Consider the following 18,867-nt stretch of genomic DNA (forward strand, 5'->3'; position numbering starts at 1 on the left):
ATGAGGAAGAACAGTTGCAAGACCATCGGCCAGGCCAAGTTTGGAAGGATTTTCTTTAGTAGCTAATCTGTGGATTAGTGCCTGGAAAGTTTCAATTCCATCAAGGAACCGGTGAAGGTTGTTTGCATTCCCTATTTGGCCAAAAGAGCTCAACAATAACCGTCCCACTCCTACGATGCATCACGAATGACGCACTCTAAAACTCTTTATATTTGGATATTGCGCAAATATATAGTATTTCTTGCAACCTACTCACTCATTTTATACATCATTATACGGTCAATTCTAATTCAATCGCATAATTTGCAATGCTTCATGGGATGTGTATAGTTTCTACAATAAAATGATAAGTCTTCTACAAGGTCAATGAAAAGTCCTGGTTCCCAAGGCTTTTTCCTCTTCTACCTAAACATCTAAGCCACAGTTTCATTTGGTTTGCTCACTCAAGGTGTTAAGGCACTGTTTTCTGTAAAACTGCTTTGAAACTAAACATATTGTCAAATCAAACTGACCTGACGTTTGCTGAAGGTAGCAAGGGACTCCACCTTACTTCAACCCTTAATTGTCTTTATTCGGTGAGTCATCTGCACAAATATCACAGCATAAACACAAACACAAGAATATTATGTGTTTCTGGCATCAGGCACGAGAAACTAAACAAGCCTCGAGACAGATAAAGGGTAAAGGAGAAATTGGTGTCAGATCAGTGTTTATATACCTTAGTCTGAATTTTCTTTAAAGGGGTCATATCAACTATTTTTTTTTCCAACTGGGGTCCAATTAAAATGTAAGTTGTCTTTTTTCATCCAAAACAGTATTCAAAAAAATTTAAAAGATGATTCAAAAATCTATCTGTGTTTTAAAGTGTAGAAACAAACTCTAAAGATCAGACTGAAATAATAAAATTATATTTTTTAAAACAAACATCAGTGTTTGTGTTATGAAGTAATAGTATCAATCCGTTCTCCGTGTTAGGAAGCTGAATGACAGGAAAAGGAATTGAAATGGAATTCAAAGAAATTCAGCAGAGGGTCCATCCATCCAACCATCTTCAAAGTTTGGCTTGACAAACGCTTCTACTTATGAATTTCTTAGACTTTAAATTTAACTTTACATTTAAATTTGAATTGCAATTCTACATCCTATTTGCTATTTTTTTGCTACCTCAATTCATAGTTTTCACATGACATCACACCCTTACAGGAACGCCCACCTGGAGGGCAAAACAAGGCTTACCCACGCTGAGCGCCAGTTATTTTTACAAGGTTTGCATTAAGTAGTAATGTAGTATTTAAAGCCCAAATCAGTATATACTTGGGTTGGGCATCTAAGGTATAATGCCGATCCGATACGCATCTCGATACAAAGTATCCGATCCGATATATTAACGATACATGTGTGGCAATTGCGATGCAATACGATACGATTCACACCCATATCACGATACGATGCGATAATTCAGCACTAGCTAATTAGATCAAGTTTATGTGGTTATGTGAAAGAGGATGCGGTGCCATTGAATTAGTTTGATTATTTATTAACCAAGTAAAACCAGTACTTTTTTACAAACTGGCTTTTCTCTCAGAGCCCGAGTGACGGTTTACAGTAGAGGGCCATTTTAGAACACATGGCATGGCACATATTATTTAAGTAGGCCTATTTCCAAGATAAACAGAACGTATAAGTGCAATATATACTAAAAAAAATCTTTGCACTCTTTCAACAGAAAGAAGGCTTACCATTGCACAACAAGAATTGTGATATCACATTACAACAACGAAAATAAGTTTTACAAAGATTTAGAGGCAGGGGATGCTGGGGCACTGGCAGACGCTTCCACAACAACACCGTGGCGCCGCTTCAAGTGAGATATCAGATTAGTCGTACTGCCCGTTTTTTTTTTTTTTTTTTACAGATGCGCGGCACATTTTACAAATTGCATCTGTCTTGTCAAGTCGTCCGTCTTTCTTGTAAAATCCATAGTGTTCCCAAACTTTAGATTTAAAATTCAGTGGAGGATAAATTATCTCGGCGTCCGACATGTTTGTTTTGCTTACTCTTCGCGCTTTCTGACAACTTTGGGCGCATCACTGGCTTCATTCGCGCAGCTGATACATTGAGTTGTAGTGTGCAGTACACACATCCGCAAGTCCGTTGCTTAGGCCTACTTTATGTAGGTCGATTAAATTATGCGCAAAAAACAGGTTGACAACACTTGTTAATAAATAAAGAAACACATTCTGTATTAAAAGGATAAGCTGTATCTCGGAAAAACCGATGCGTCTCGCAAAAACCGATGCATCTCGATTTGCTTCCAAAATTTCATTCATCCTCTGCTGCTCTACCGATGCACTCGCATCGTGCACGCGCATGACCGCGTATCGATACATATCGGTTAATCTTCCCATCCCTAGTATATACCTAACTGATAAAGCATACTTTGCACAGGCAAACAGATAAGCCCGGAATATAAACGCAATACGCAAAGTTTCACATTAAATGTTTTCCCATAGAAAACCATTAAAAAGAAAACGCTTAACCATTTAGCGCACTGCGTTTGTATTCCGAGCTCATCTGCTTGCCTGTATAAAGTATGCATCATCAATAAAGTGTGTACTGAATTTGATCTTTTGATCACTGTGTACTGAATTTGATCTTTAAATATCACTGTCTTAAAGGAACTTTAAGTGTTTTCACATTAAACGTTTTAGAATGTCACATTGTTTTTAATTTAAATATTGCAGCAGGTATTGCAAATAGGCAAAACTTGCATTCTGTTCACACATCTTTATTTTATCCATTTTTTCCTCAATGAAAAAAGAAACAAAACAAAACAGAAATGCCATCTTTGTAGCTTGGTTTTACTAGGAACGAAGCTTTGAGTTCTGAAAGTTTAATTTGTCCTTAATGCACATAGAACGCATTTCAAATTTATTTATTTTTTAAAAATGATTCGTTGAGATATAACCCTTTAAACATGCTCACTCACACAACTGAATCATGACCTTCCTAAACACAAAACACACTACCACAAGCTCACAGTTCACAGAGGAAATGGAAACAAACTGCGGTGGCCTGTGAAACAACCCTGCTTGTAAAAAAACAAGAGATGTTGAGGACTGTTTATAGAAAACATCTCGTCACATCTGGCTCCGGGACTTTGAAGCTGGTGCCTTTCCCACGAATGCTGGTTAACTACATGGTCCTACAGTGGTGGGCCGGTCGGTTTGGCCAGCCGTCTGCCTCGTAATGGTGCGGCGTGCCTCATCAAGTTTGGCCCGCTCACTCTGGTCTCTGAAGCTTTCATCGAACTCGTCTGGGAGGCAAACTAGCATACGTGTGCCTTGATGTGTGTTAGATGCGGCTATAAAACACGTTTTTGCACAGCCTACATCAAAACATGCCCTTAACTTTGCAATTAGCTGGTCTTTCCCACCAAATTCACATGTGGACCAGAGTTTTATGAATTGGTCTGCGTAACTGTGAGTGATGCCATCCGAAACAATGAGTGGAATGTAATAATGCCTTAATATGGGGGAAAAAAATGACAAGCATCCAATCTAGATGAAGACATTGGATTAGCTTTGAGTGCCTATTCATAACAATGTCATATCGCATTTTGAAAAAAACTCATAAATGAATGACAAACTTCCCTTTTGGCAAAGCGGAGCCAGGAGCATTTCTTAAATTCAATACAAAAGTGGAACGTGGGTATATTTCACCCTGAATTGGATTAGCCGAATTGGATGTTATGGAAAACGTAGAAATGAGACAGTGATAGCATATAAATCTCATTACTCTCTCATCATTTCCATTGTTCTGAGGAGGTTTTGTTTAAACTAGTCCTCCCCTCTCGGGCTTCCGCCAGCACATCTATCTCTCCACAGCGGCAAATTTTCCAGAGCACTCGTTCGGTAATAACAATGACATTTTGGTGACCTTACAACACTAATTCTACACTTCACAGACTAATATTCACACTGATTTATCCACAAAACCCCCCGAAAATCACCTCCTGATTACAGTTTTTATATGCAAGCAATGCATAAAGGTTCTTTATTGGCATGTATGGTTCCATGAAGAGCCTTTAACATCCATTGAACCTTTCCACTCCTCAAAATGTTCTTTACAGCGGAAAAGGGTTCTTTATATTATTAAAATGACCAAAAAGTTTTTTTTTCTACGGTACACCTGGAGGAAAAAAAAAAAAAAAAACTTCTGGAACCTTAAATTTTCATAAATGTATGACGTAAACTAATAAGAAATATTTTTTTTTTATGTCACTAATCAAATAAGCAAATTTGTGAAATACTGCACAACAGAACAAATTGGACATTCTGAAATTTTAAAAATACTAAATACATCCACCATTCAAAATGTTCTATACATCCCCTACTTTTTGCGCGTTTATTTATTAATTACTGGCTAATTTAATCATTTTCTCAGCTATCGGTATGAATGTTCTACTTAGCTCACATTAACACATTTTAGCATGTTGAAACCTGTTCCACAACATTTTTACAGTCTTTCCACCAAAATCAGGACAAAAAAATGCAATAAATAAATTATAAAAATGCTTGAACTAAAAAAAATAAATAAATAAAATCACCACATTAACAATTTATCAAAAACTTAACTTTAGTGGGTGAATTTCATAAACTATCAAGAATTTTTAATTTCCCACTAAAATCAAAAGAAAATGTAGAAGATGTGGCCTATTGTTATTAACATTAAGATTTTTTTCTATTGTGATTTTGTTTATGCAATCATGCACCACTTCTCATTGCAAAAAATGAAGAAAAAAAAATTGGCAAAAAAATTGTAATCATATCATTGAGAATGATAGTAACTTCAAAACTCAAGTAAAACCCATTACTGTAATGAGACTTTGGATGTAACATGCTTACTTGTCATGTAAATGTAAATACAAAAAAAAAGATCTTGTGAGAAACAGTCCTGGTGAAATTGCTACGCTCAAGAACATCATTGGGAAGAGGAGTTCTTCGAGTAAATTATGAAATCTAACAGTCCTCAGGATAAATGTGATGCTGAACGCTACCCACAAACTTGTCATGAATTATTCAAAACCATCTGCTCCCGAACTGGAGCTGAAAAAGGATCGAGGGATATTTTGGGTTGCAGTGCATCTGTGCATGCAATAGGGTCTAATTCCCTTTCCTTCAAGCTCCTTCTGCATGAATGTACTGTAGGATTCACTTCCAGCAAGCATTACCTCTTAAAAGGCAAGGAATGTAGGAGTGCAGGGCTCTCGGTAGGTTAGCTACAAGTAGTGAGCTCGAATCAACAGGAGAAAGGCTAAAAAAAAATATTAGAAACCTACAATAGAAAATGTATTTTATGTCTACTTATGTAAGAACTCGGCAAAACAACTAACAAAAAGAACCATCATTTCAATCTTCAAGCCATTGTAGTCCGGTGGCCCCAAAGTGTTTAGCATAAGAACTAAAACAGTAAAAGTAGTTTAAAAATACAGGTTTTTCCATATTGTTGTTTACCAAAAGAACACAAGAATGATATTTCATTATTTTCATTTATACGCACCAGTATAACAACAGTGCATACACAATACAGGACCATTTCAAAAATATTACTGAAACATTTAAATGAAACAGACCATTTTGAGAGTTGATTTCAATGAACTAGTTAATGAGAGTTTTGAACTGAAATGGATTTGAACATATTCAAAGAAAAGAACTGAACTTGCCATTTGTAACATCATTTTTTTACAGAAATGATTTTAAAATAATTATCATACTCAAAAGAGACAAAAGACGATTGAGAAATTAGTTTGACACATCATTTGATTTCAGATTTTATTTTCTAATGTTTCTAAAAGTTTCTTGTTCACCAAATTTAAAATATATTTTGAAATGTAATTTATTCCTGTGATGCATCATTACTCCAGTCTTCAGTGGAACGTGATCCTTCAGAAATCATTCTAATATGCTGATTTGGGGCTCAAAAAACATGTATTATTAAGCTGAAAACGGCTCTTCTTAATATTTTTAGTTGAAACTTCAATACATTTTACATTTAAATTCAAATGTTTTTACTTTTGATCACTTTTGATCAATTTGATGCTTTTCTTCTGTATCTTTTAAGTATATAATTTATTTTAAAAAATCTTTATTAAGATTATTATTAAGATTTCTTTATTTAAAATTTCTTAAAATCTTACTGACCCCATATATATATATATATATATATATATATAACACTATTAAATCACACTAAAATCAAAGCAATATTAATATCCCATTCACATTGCATCATCAACATGAATCTGAAAATGAGATCCATCTAAAACTGTTCAAAAATGTATTTGATAAAGAACTTAAATAAACTTGCTTTAATTAGCACCTAAAACAAGTGTAAAGTATAAAAGAGACCACACTAATATCAAACCCTTCTCTGTATAATCACTGAGAATTTAACTTGGATCTGGAAAGAAAACGAGACAAAAAGGCTAGCTAAAGTCACTGGGTTTGAATGAAATAAAATCACCCTCATTTGTTTGAGACCAGGACGACTCTCAGGCTTACAAATCCAGGCCTTGGCTTTCAGCAGATTAAAGAGCCCAGAGAGACCTGTGGCTAGATCTCCGCTAAGAAAATTTGGGTGTTAAATAAACTGTGCTAGAGCCTCAAAGGGCCTGTAGATCTGGCCCGGCTTCAGTCACATCCCTGTCTCTGTGTTTATGTTCGAAGCAGGAGAGTTGCCTTCATGACGACTTCATGACGCAAGATCCCCACAGTTCAGCCTGCCAGCAATTAATCACGGGGCTTGTTCGGGCCTGTGAGCCAGGAGACTTATTGTGAGTTCAACACAATGCTTGGCCAATGGAACAGAACTACCACTCAAGATCAAGAATATATGATCTGCCATCCTTCAACACCGAACAACACTTCCTCTTGCTGGAAACTAATTGAGCTTCATGACAGAAACGATGTTTACACAACTTACATGTTCCTTCATGGGCATGTGATGTGGCTAACGTTCTCGTTTCGGAGGAAAAAGGCTCTGACAAACCAGATAAAAATAGTTTTGGTGATGAAAGACCACTTCTATATCATTCACTTTCCTCAAAAGATCCCAGAGCATGGGATCCCTTCATGAGAAGGGAGGATGTAACGTAAGAACAAGCTTCACATGACATCTGATTCATAAAAAGGGAAGATTATTATTTAAAAATCTGAAGAGGGGTAAAACTTCCTACAAAATTCAAGGTATGACGCAAAACCATGACTGAACAAACATGAAAAATGAAAACAACTTACATAATGCAGTTGTTCTGGTTTACATTGGAATTACACAACCACACTTGAGATGCACTCTAGAGACATATGGGCCAACATTTGGCCAGATTAGAGTAAATCTATTTATTTAAGAAAAATCTATTTATTACGTGTGTGTCTGATTGAACTGTTTAAGCCTAATATATTGGTATTATATCAGTCATCCCACTCTTTAAATATTGCGGTTGGCCTCAACTTAACTCCACAAACTCAACTTAAAATATAGTACAAAAAGAATTTAGAAAAAAAATATGCAATATCGGTTCTGTGTATTGGTGATCACACACAACAGTAACTAAAAGATTCAATATCGGTTTACCTCTAATACACTCACAAACACAATGTGCATGAACAGAATCAGTCCAGAAGTACATGCCTGCTACTTTTAACAATATTCAAATTATCACACATGGTCATGACCTGGCCATTTTCTCTTATTACCAACAATTTAACCAGCCTAGAAAAAAAAAAAAAAAAAAAGACTTGTATAGCAGAAGGTTGTTTAATGAATGGACACACTGACTGGAAGTCATGGAGACATAGTTTGGGTTTTATGGTGGAAAGAAATGTTCCCTGAAAAACCTGCCCTCTGAATGCCGAGAAGGAGATAATTACACATAATGAGACACAAAAAGCACTCAAATATCATGATTAAACTCTGTGAAACAGGATAGCAGCTCCAGCACAAATTGGTTTAATAGTTCAAACAATGACCGCGGGATTAGACCAAATGAAGCCACCCAACAAAATGTCAGCTCAAAAAAAAAAAAAATAAAAAAAAAAACATAGCAACAGCAAAAATAAGTTTACCCACTATTTTATTATTGCGCATACGTGGTAATGTTTGTAGGCCACTAAATAAAACATATGACAAGCATCTAATCAGGCCAGTGGAATCCAAAATTGTAGGAATTACTGATGCCACATAAAACTTTCAAGGAAAACATGAATCCATCACTGTACTGTGTACTCACATTTTACAAAAAACACATTATGAACCATGTAAATCTGTCCTCCCCTCATAAACAACAGCACATATTTTCCACCAAACTTGCAAGGAAGCAAGAAAGCAAAGAAAACAAGAAAAAAAGAATCAGTGACACACGTTTACAAGCATGGGTCTTCGTCAATCTCAATCAATTCAATCAATCTGACTGCAGATTCCAAATGTTTACACACTAGCGCTCAACAGTTTTCTTTTAAATTAATCTTTTTATTCAACTAGGACACATTCAATTATTCAACAGTGAAGGTAAACATTTATAATGTTACAAAAGGTTACCATTTCAAAACATGCTTTTTTTGATGAAAAGAAAGCGCAAAAGAATATTAAGCAGCACAACTGTTTTCAACACTGATTATAATAAAAAATGTTTATTGAGCAGCAAATTAGCATATTATAATGATTTCTTAAGAATTGTGTGACACTGAAATCAGGAGTAATTATGCTGAAAATTTAGCTTTATCACATAAATTACATTTTAAAATATAGTGAAATAGAAAACCCTTATTTTAAATCGTACACATTTTTCACAATAATACTGTTTTTACTGTATTTTTAATTGAATAAATTGGTGATCGCAAGAGACGTCTTTCAAAAATATTTAAAAACGTTACCGCATGTAAACAGTGTATGTACATAAATGCAAAGTGTCTGATTCACTTAACTAAAAAATATAATTCAGTGTAATTGACATTTTACTCGAAAATATCTAACATAAAAAGAAAAATAGAAAAATAAAAGGTCTCTGGATGAAACTCCATAACCAAGTTTAAAGGGGGAAAACCTATGGCTTTTAAATGAAACTGGAAGGAAATTTTCTCAGTTGAGTCTTTAAACTCTTTAAATTAAGGTAATCAGATTATACAAAGATTGTTGAACTGATGCTGTACAGCACTAACAACAGAGGACTGCAAGTTAGGACTTCTGAGGCCCCGTTTACACTAGTGCGTTTTCGTTTTAAAACGGCATTTTAGAATGAAAACGATCCTCGTCTACACTGGCGTTTCCGCTGCGTTTCAGAAACAATCTCCGTCTACACTACACAACCTAAAACGCATGTCACGTGACCATTTATACAGGTACAGTACAGCCATAGATATGAATAGGTAGAATCCCTATTATTTAGATCGCGGACGCGTCTATGTGCTTGGAGCGATCGAAGTGTGGATCTACCTGTACATCTATGGGTACAACAATGCACATGATGTTATTGTTTAAACAGTCGTCAAGGATATGCAGAGTGAATGTGGGCAGCAACGCCATCGTTTTCAAAAGTCTCAATTTTGCTCCATTTAAAATGAAATGCAACCCCAGAGTTTTCAAACTAACACGGGGTCTGCAGCGGTTTCAAAAGTCTCAGTTTTCAAGTCGGAAACGATGGAGTAGTGTAAACGATAGGCGTAACCATAGCAAAAGTTATGCATTTTAAAACGAAAACGCACTAGTGTAAACGGGGCCTAAAGATCTATTCTCATACTCTGTGGTAGCAGTTCATGCTTAAATATGTTCCATGAAAGTTCCAAGAGGGGGAATTTCGAATTTATGTCATAGAAGAACCATTTTTGGTTAAGTATATTTCAGTGAGCAGTTCTTAAAAAAAACCTTTTGTGTGTGTGTGTGTGTGTGTGTGTGTGTGTGTTTGTGTGTGTGTGTGTGTAGAGCAAGAACGTTTTCCATTATAAAGAACCTTTTGTGCTGTGGAAAGGTTCCATGGATGTTAAAGGTTCTTCATGGAACCATACATGCCGATAAAGAACCTTTATTTTTAAGATTGCATAATGCATAAGGAGACTGAATAAGGAGCAGGCAAGTTTGCAGCTGCACAGTCTGGCTAAAAACAGTGACAGACTGCGATTACGAGTCTGCTGTAGGGGAGCTCGGTGCACTGGCGTCTGCATCTGGATCGAGTTGCATTCCCCATCCGCCTGCCCTGGGGCCAACGTGCCATTAGTGCCAGTTGTTTGGAGCAGTAAAGACCAGCAGCCCTGACGTCAGCCTGCCGGGCTAAACTGGGCAGCCCATGCAACTGTGGGTACACAGAAAACAAAACAAAAAAAATTCAAACAATGGACTCCAACACCCAGAATCGCAAGAGAATGGAAAGGGCTGATATTCCCAAAAGAAGTCTGAACTTTGATACGGCCGGATCAAAAACATGTTTGCCAATCCAGAAGGTCTGGAGAGAAATGAAAGCACATCATGCTGTCCACCTTCAAATGCAAGGAGGGCCAATGAGATCGCTGAGCCTCAGGCAAAAGCTTCTGAGGTACTGAAATAAATACGAGACCAGGGATGAGTCCATAGTGCTAGAATAATATTCATCGTTTCTGGCAAATCAGACGTTGCTTTTCATGTGGCTCCTGGGACGAGGGCAGCAAGCTGACAGTCAAACAGCTGCTTTCAATAGCACAAGCTCCTGGACAGAACACAAGTGTTCACAAATGCCGTGGAATGGGATAGCTGGGAGAAAAAGGTTGATTTAGTGGAGAAATACACTGCTGCACCAAATCAGGCCAAGAGTTTGTGTGATGAGACCTGAATGAATTAGAGAAGATTCATTGTGAACGACTATTAATAATCTGACTGCTACAAAAAAAGGTTGACAGCATATGCACAAACACAAAAGTTTGTTTAAATTTCTTTAAAAGATTAAGAGTGTCATCTTTTTTTTCCTCAATGTTATCATACTTCCATTCCAGCTTAGTATGCAGAGACAAAAACTGCATGCCAAAAGCAAGACTTTCTTAGGTTGATTTCCACAAGGAGATTAAAAGAGATTTTTTTTTCAACATGCCCACATTTCCATTGGCCTTTTTATGAATTTAAACATGTAAACATACAGTTTTATATTTACATTAATAACTATATGATTTTTTTTATTGTAATGTATTTCAAATTATTTAATGTTTATTTAAAATTATTTAAAGGGGTCCCATTATGCTCTTTTACAAAGTCTTGATTTTGTTATGGGGTGTACTAGAACAGGCTCTCATACTAGGTTGCTCGAAAAATACACTATTTTTCATATATTTTACATTATAACAACACCTCTCTCCCAGTCTGACATGAACGGCTTGAATAGTTCCTGTATCAAATGAAGACCCGCCTTCTGAAATATGAAATGTGCTGTGTTTGGTTAGCTGGGCCAGTGTGTGTTGTGATTGACAGCACTCTGTGCCTGGTCGGGAAATGTCATGCCCCTTACCATAGCCTCCTGCCAGCTTCAGTTTAAATATTGCGTCAAAATCAAATCAGTTTGAGTGTGATTTAAACTCGGATGATTGTAACCACTCTCAGCTTGTCTGTCTTGGGAACACTAGCATGTCTCCGACACAGTGATAACACTCGTTGCCTTCTCTAGTGCAGCTCAACCAGGTCTCGTCCCATTCGTCAATATTTGTGATATCACAAATCCCTGAAGATATACGCTGTAGTCCAAACGAGTCGTTCGTTAGTTGTGGTTTTTGAAAAGTGATTTCTGTTCAATAAAATATCTCTTTTTGAAGTGGACTTTGAGCTTTGTAACTTTGCAGATCTTTTTTATGCTCAAACAGCAACATTACAGACTAACTAAAGTTGAAAAAGCATAATAGGACCCCTTTAAAAATGTTGTTAATTATTTTAAATGCATGCACTTCATATATTTTTTTACCATCAAATATTTGTTTTCATAAAATTAAATTAACACACACACACACACATATATATATACACACATACAGTATGTAATCCGTAAAGGTAAATTTACATCCAAATGATCCAGCATTTCCACAATTTAAAAAATTAAAGCAAGCTTAAGCTCAGTTGAGAAACTTTACAGTATTTGGGTAACATTTGAAAGCTAAAATGTAAATGTGTACCACATTGTCAGATTGACAGTAATCAATTGACAAAAAGATGATAGTGTCATAATAGAAGCATATGATTAAAACTGAAAAAAAAGAATTTTTTATTTCCTTATAGGCACATCTGAATATTCTGTAACTTTCAAAATGGCTGCTAGCCAAAGTACTGCGGCACCACCCAGCGTGGTGCAAAGAGCCTGAAAACCCCAACAACCCATTAGAAAAATCACTGTTTGCAAATACACACAAACAAATGACTACAATCAGCTTCAAACAAACCACATTTCAGCCAAAAGTCAACAAAGCAAGACAAAAAGATTTCAAAATAAATTCCACAACACATTTCTAGTGTGCTGCTATGGGGCTGCTCAGTGTTCTTTTCTTTCTTGTTTTTTTTTTTTTTTTTTTTTTTTTTTTTTTTTTTAAATAACATTGCAATATGGTTGCTTAAGTGTTCTGAGGTGTTTCTAGCACATTGCTATGTGGTTACTAAAATGCTGTGAGCGGATCCCTAATGCATTATGGTTGCTTTCTGTCCAGAAGAGCCATTCCTGAATTTTCGATGATATTCTGGTCTCTAGATATGGCTTGAGTTTCTCTTTCAGTGTAACCTATAGGCTTTTTCACCATTTTGCTGTCAACAATCAACCTAATTCCAGGTATATGTTATGGGTTTCACTATCACTAATATTGTGCTTTACAGACCCATTTTGCTTCTTAATATCACCAAGTTTTGGACAAGTAGTGTCCAAATACTGTGCATCTCTGTGCAGATATGAAGGAGGGGTCTTGAGAAGAAAGTTCACATTGAGGCACACCGGGTAATGTCAACAGATGCTGAAGGAATGTGACGTAGAAGAAAATGCAGAGAGAGAGAGAGAGAGAGAGAGAGATCAGGGAATGACCTCTTCTGATGAGAAACACCGGATTAGATAGAAGCTGGCGATCCCGGGCTGAAATTGGTCTTTCAGACCTAAAGCGGATTAGCGGACGGGGTGTGTGAGAGGTGACATCAGGCCTCCAAATCTCCAATCCAGCTCAGAGAGTACTAAACCATTATATCAACCCAGGATTAGCAAAACAGACCACCAAAGACGAAATCTTTCAGATCAGGACAGAGATGATTGGCTAATGAGTGTTGTTTCTGTGATCTACTCTTGCAGAGCAAAACGCTGCTGTCAACACCATTACATAAAACATTCATATTTAGAAGAAAGCCTCTCAATATTTCCAGTAAATGTTTCCACACTACTAAATTTCCAGCACCATTACTCCAGTCTTCAGTGTCACACTTCAGTGATCCTTCAGAAATCATTCTAATATGCTGATTTGCTGCTCAAGAAATATTTTATATCAGTATAAGTAATGTCGAAAATGTTGTTTTGTCAAAAATCTTTTGTAACATTATAAATATCTTTACTGTCATTTCGATCAAGTTGATGCATCTTTGCTGTACCAAAGTATTGTTTTCTTTAATAAAGTAATTATTTTGAAAAGTAGAGATTTGCCATTTATCTAAATTTTTCACAATTTACCATTTACTTAAATGTTCTTGATCTATTCATCAATTATTAAATGCATGACACTCTTGAAAACTGAATTTTCTCTTTAAATTAAATTGTATGCTTACATAAGTAAGACTACACTGTAAATCATATCATAACTTACACTGGAGGTAGCACCGCTTCATATCAAGGGCCCATAAGATCTTAGGCAATTCTGAATGTGGCCAAAATTTGATTTTGCGACGCTAATCATGTGACCCATATTATTAGACACTCAAAACACAACTGTCTTCTATAAAATGATGGCGAATCTTGAGCTAGTATGACATAAAAACCTCATGAGTTCCCAGTTTATCTAACATCTAAAATTACGAACAATCTAAACGACTTGGTGGACGAATAGTTCATTCTTAGTATTATCATTAACGAATGTAAATCTTTGGTGTTGTTCAGCGGCATTTTCTAAAAGCTGCGTCACAGTGACTTTACCACAGCTAAGGTGGTTTCAGGCTAAGAACGCCCCTTACATGTGATAAAATTCCTGTAACTGACAACTCCTGGCTCACTGCTTTACTAATCCAACGGCAGCTCACAGAATGAATCCGGACGACTATTAAGAGCTCAAGTGTCTAGCAGACGAATAGATGAAAAGAAAAGCGTCTGAAACTCTATGACCTTTTCCTCTGCGAACACAAAAGGGAAAATATAAGCAGAAAGAGAGAAGAGGAGAGATAAAGGAAGAGAGGGAGGCAGTGAGAAACAGCACAGCTTACAATTTTTTCCAAGAATAATCAAACTCCTCCTCGAGCTGACAGTTGGACAAGGCGGCCTTGGCAGAGTCGAGGGGACAGATATTTGAGTGCGAATCAAAAAGCTGCTCAAAAGCCTTTTCTGGCATCTCAAGGCTAATTCTCAACCCCCGAAGCCCAATCACGTGCTATTCCTGTAGCAGAGAAACACTATCCTCCTTTACCGAGAGAAACTGGTTTGTAATGGCACATATCAGTAACAGTGTTTATCTTGTTCAGAGTGGGGTAACCCAAGATGAAAAGCACTGAAGGGCCACGGAGAGCTCTTACCTGGGCGGCTGTGGGAACTCATTGTGGCGACGGCGGCAGCTTTCTCTGAAGTGACTGGGTTGATAATAAGAGGAGTGTGTCCTGGCAGATGAGGATGTGAGAAACACCTCAAGGCTCCTCTGGGGCTTGTTGGCTGGTAACCATCCACTGTTGAATGGGAAGACGAGTCAAAAGAGGCATGGGACAGGAAAGAAAGGACAATCTCAGAGGCTCATAGCGCCCCCTCTGGCCATAATCCAGCACTGTGTGTCGGTTCCTCTTTGCTCGATAAGATTGAACTGTCAAAAGAGCAAAAAAAACAGAGATATTAAATAACAGCTGTGTTTCTACATAGGCAGCATCTTGAACTGAGGTACAACCTCTCAAGCAAGCAGTTTGGAATTGGAACACACTACAAATAAAGAGCACTACATATGAAAAGCATATTAGAGGACTCAACTAGCATTTGATTTCAGTAAACTTTGTTGCTAAACAATTCACACGATACTCCAAGCGTATACGTAAATACATAGCACACACAAATATTGGGTAAAACAGACGTTTTTATTTTAGGGCTGTCAATCGATTACAATTTTTAATCTAATTAATCACACCCTTTTTATGTGATTAATCACGATTAATTGCATACTTCATGAAATTAAGCATAGACCATTTATCTTGTTTCAAATGTTTATTTTATCATCTTTTGCTATATTCAGCAAAGTAAACCAAAAGATTGAAGGGTGATTTTCAAAAATCTGTATTTTCTGCAAGCTTTTTTCAGGGTAAATTTAGATGTCTTTCCAAAAAAGGACACTTACAAACTCCAAAAGGACACCAAAGGAGCCCATATAAGCAGATATGTACTTCACACAGCGCGTGCTACGTGTGAGGGCTCGCGCTCTTCAGAGACAATCACAGAATATGACAGAGCTCTGCGATCTCTGATGTAATCAGCCTGGTTTCCTTTATATTAGCGCTGTTTTGGACGGATTGTTTGAACACATTTGCTTCCTGGATCATTGGACTGAAAACTTTCCCAGAGTTTACCAACTTAAAATGATCTGATCGCAAGCAGAGAAGCACAATTGCATTAAAGGGTTAGAATAGAAATTGTGCTTCAGTAATTTTGCGTGCATGCGTTAAATTATTTTAACGCGTCAAGGATTGTAAAATTAATTGCATGCGTTAACGATGACAGCCCTATTTTATTTACAGTGTTGTTATTGATAACTAAACTCTTAAAATTTGTTTTCATTAATTAAATTATAGTTGAAAAAGTATGAATAGATGAAAAATTTAAAAAAAATTAAATGTTGCCTTGGCAACTAACAGATATAAAAGTTTATGCTGAAGTACTAAAATTACTAAAACTTAAATAAAATTAAGATAATTAGAAAACTGCTAAAATAAAATAACAAAAGCCCATAACAAAATTACTAAAATTTAAAAAATATAAAAATAAACGATAATTCAAAGTACTAATAAATACTATAATAGCACATAAATACTAAAATACAACAACAATAGACTATTTTAATTAGATTAGTATTGTTTTGACTGCATTAAAATATTTATATTTGAAATTTCGCTCACTTTGCCCAACACTTGAATATTTTTATAACAAAAATAAAATTAAAACTCACAAATTAATGCTTTAAAAAAAAAAAAAAAAAAAAAAAAAACACTATATACATAACAACTCTGTCTGTCATCCAAATAGTGCTTTTGCAGGGTTTGACTTGCAATAAATTTCTATAGTGTTGAATTGTGCTGTTTATTTTCATATATTTTTGTTTTTGTTTTTTTGGTCGCAATGCATTTTGGGATTGGCTTCTGTTTAAAACATGCAATGTCTTAGCATTCGGTCAATGGGAATGCCTTACAATAGTCCCTACGTAGGTAGCACACTAGGTTTTGTATCAGAGCCAGATCTGAAGTGCACGTCACTCAAGTGGGCTTTTCCTGGTCAGTATACATGACAAAGGCCAGAGCAGAAGGACGCCGTGACACATTTTTGACACGCAGCGGGGCGGGTGTAAACCACCCTTTACCAATCTGCCACGCTGACACATTCCCTCCCAGCCTGCCATATTTGCTGTCACAAAGCTCAACAGAACTGACAATAACAATCACGTCAAGCAGACATAACGCAGCTGTGTACATTTCTCCTTATTTCCACCTGGAACAAAGGAACCTGTCTGTCAGCACAACAACAGTATGTGGAGCAGTCTAGCACACAGCAGGACATCACACAGCTTAGCCATGTTATATAACCATAAACATCAGCTGTTCCAAGACGAATGAGGCCTAGAGTAAAGGAAAATCACTCTATCAGTCTATGAGGGTGGGTTTACTTCAACACCATGTTTCTGACAAGTAGGGCTGGCTAATGCTAATATAGACAGGAATCAGAGAAAATGTCCCATTTCAGGACCTTAACAATTCATTACAATATTTTTTTAAGAAATCCCATCTCACAATAACTAGGCCCAACTATACACTAAACAAAATACACATGCCTAACAACTAGGGCTGAACAATTTTGGAAAATAATCTAATTGCGTTTTTTTTGCCCAATATTGCGATTGCAATTTAATATGCGATTATTTTTTAAAGCTCTTTATGTTCTGGATTATTCAACAAAGACAAGCTAAAAATCCTTGTATAGTACGACCAACACAATATTAGATAGATGATAAATGTTCTTTTCTGTAGGCCAGTCCTATGTTACAATGAAATTAGGTGATGTATGAATTGATATGAATGACATTTTTATTAAACAGTAGTACATTGATTGATTTGTTGAAATGTCCAACCTTGTAAGCATGTAATAATTATGACAACATAAAGCATTGACAAATGTTACGTCCTTTGGCTGTTTACGGTTTTATTTATTTTCTTTTTCTGTTGATGGCCCGTGCGCCCCACACTTTGAGAACCACTGCTTTAGAAAGACTTTAAATAAATTAAAATATATATATATTACCTTATTATATATGTATTATTTTAAGGTCGAAGTCTTCAGTAATGAAATAAACCGTAACACTGTTACTGCTTGAGTAATTTCAATGTGCCGTTTTGAAGTACGTTCATTCATATTATATGCGCTTTCAAACATTTCCACGCATAGTGTGCCAGGGTTGCCAGGTTTTCACAACAAAACCCGCCCAACTGCTACTCAAAACTAGCCCAATCGTGTTTCGAGGGGGGTCCACCGGTATTCCAGGAGGTAAAACACGTTTTATAAAGGGGTTCCCCAAACCGCGGACTTGGCAACACTGTAGCATGCTGACTTGATGCTTCCTCTGAAGACTGCACTTAGATGTGTTCTCTAATCAGCAGCACTGATTAGACCGATCGGTGCTTGTCATCAAAGTACTGTGAGAGCTATGAGAGAGCAGACATCTCCTTATGCTTTCTCTCGCTGTACTTTGATGTCATACACCGATCGATCTTCAAGTCCAGTTGAACACACCACCCCAGTTGAACTTTTCTCTCTCGTGTCACGTGACCGAGTGTAATCGCAGCCTCTGCTATTTAAAAATCACGTTTTTTCAAATTGCAATATTATCACAAATGTAATTAATTGTTCAGCCCTACTAACAACAGTACCCTAGTTCATACGGTGTTGCACAGAATGAAAATAATGACTTATTTTAATGACTTATTTAGACTGATTCATGAGTCATGTTGACTAATTCGTTAAACAGTTTATAAGAGTCTTTCATTGTAAATCGGACTGCAATTGAACTGTAGGAAATGCACACATAAATAGAAAAAATATGATTGCAAGTATCTACAGTACCAGTGCGATGGTTTAACCAAAAAATATAACAATTTTTACCCATAATAAAAAGAGGCACACCTAAAACTAAAGACATCAAATGCTCACCACACTCAATGTGAAAAGTTGTTATCAGTAGTTATTATGAAATTAAAAACAGGATCACAAGGTATCTTAAAATGGACGTAAAGCATCATTTGTAATCCATTTTACTTCAAAATTTTGGGGTCGTAACATTTTCTTTTAAAACAACTCTTTTATGCTCACCAGAGAAAAAATATTAAATATTATTACAATTTAAAATAACTGTTTTCCATTTCAATATATTTTAAAATGTAGTTTATTCTTGTGAT

The 18,867-nt window shown here is 36.2% G+C and overlaps 1 protein-coding gene and 1 pseudogene across 1 annotated transcript in view; both read right to left on the reverse strand.

Annotated features, from left to right (window-relative positions):
• LOC109092976 (histone deacetylase 4-like) overlaps positions 1-18,867 on the reverse strand; it is a 193,531-nt gene that overhangs the window by 161,465 nt on the left and 13,199 nt on the right. The window contains exon 2 of the mRNA XM_042764236.1: positions 14,749-15,026. Coding sequence (XP_042620170.1) covers positions 14,749-14,770 — 22 coding nt within the window. The 5' untranslated portion in view covers positions 14,771-15,026. The remainder of the gene's footprint in view (positions 1-14,748; positions 15,027-18,867) is intronic.
• Positions 14,857-18,867, reverse strand: part of LOC122146202 — a 53,048-nt pseudogene continuing 49,037 nt past the window's right edge.

The sequence above is a fragment of the Cyprinus carpio genome, chromosome A9 (genome assembly GCF_018340385.1).
Source record: "Cyprinus carpio isolate SPL01 chromosome A9, ASM1834038v1, whole genome shotgun sequence".
NCBI lineage: Eukaryota > Metazoa > Chordata > Actinopteri > Cypriniformes > Cyprinidae > Cyprinus > Cyprinus carpio.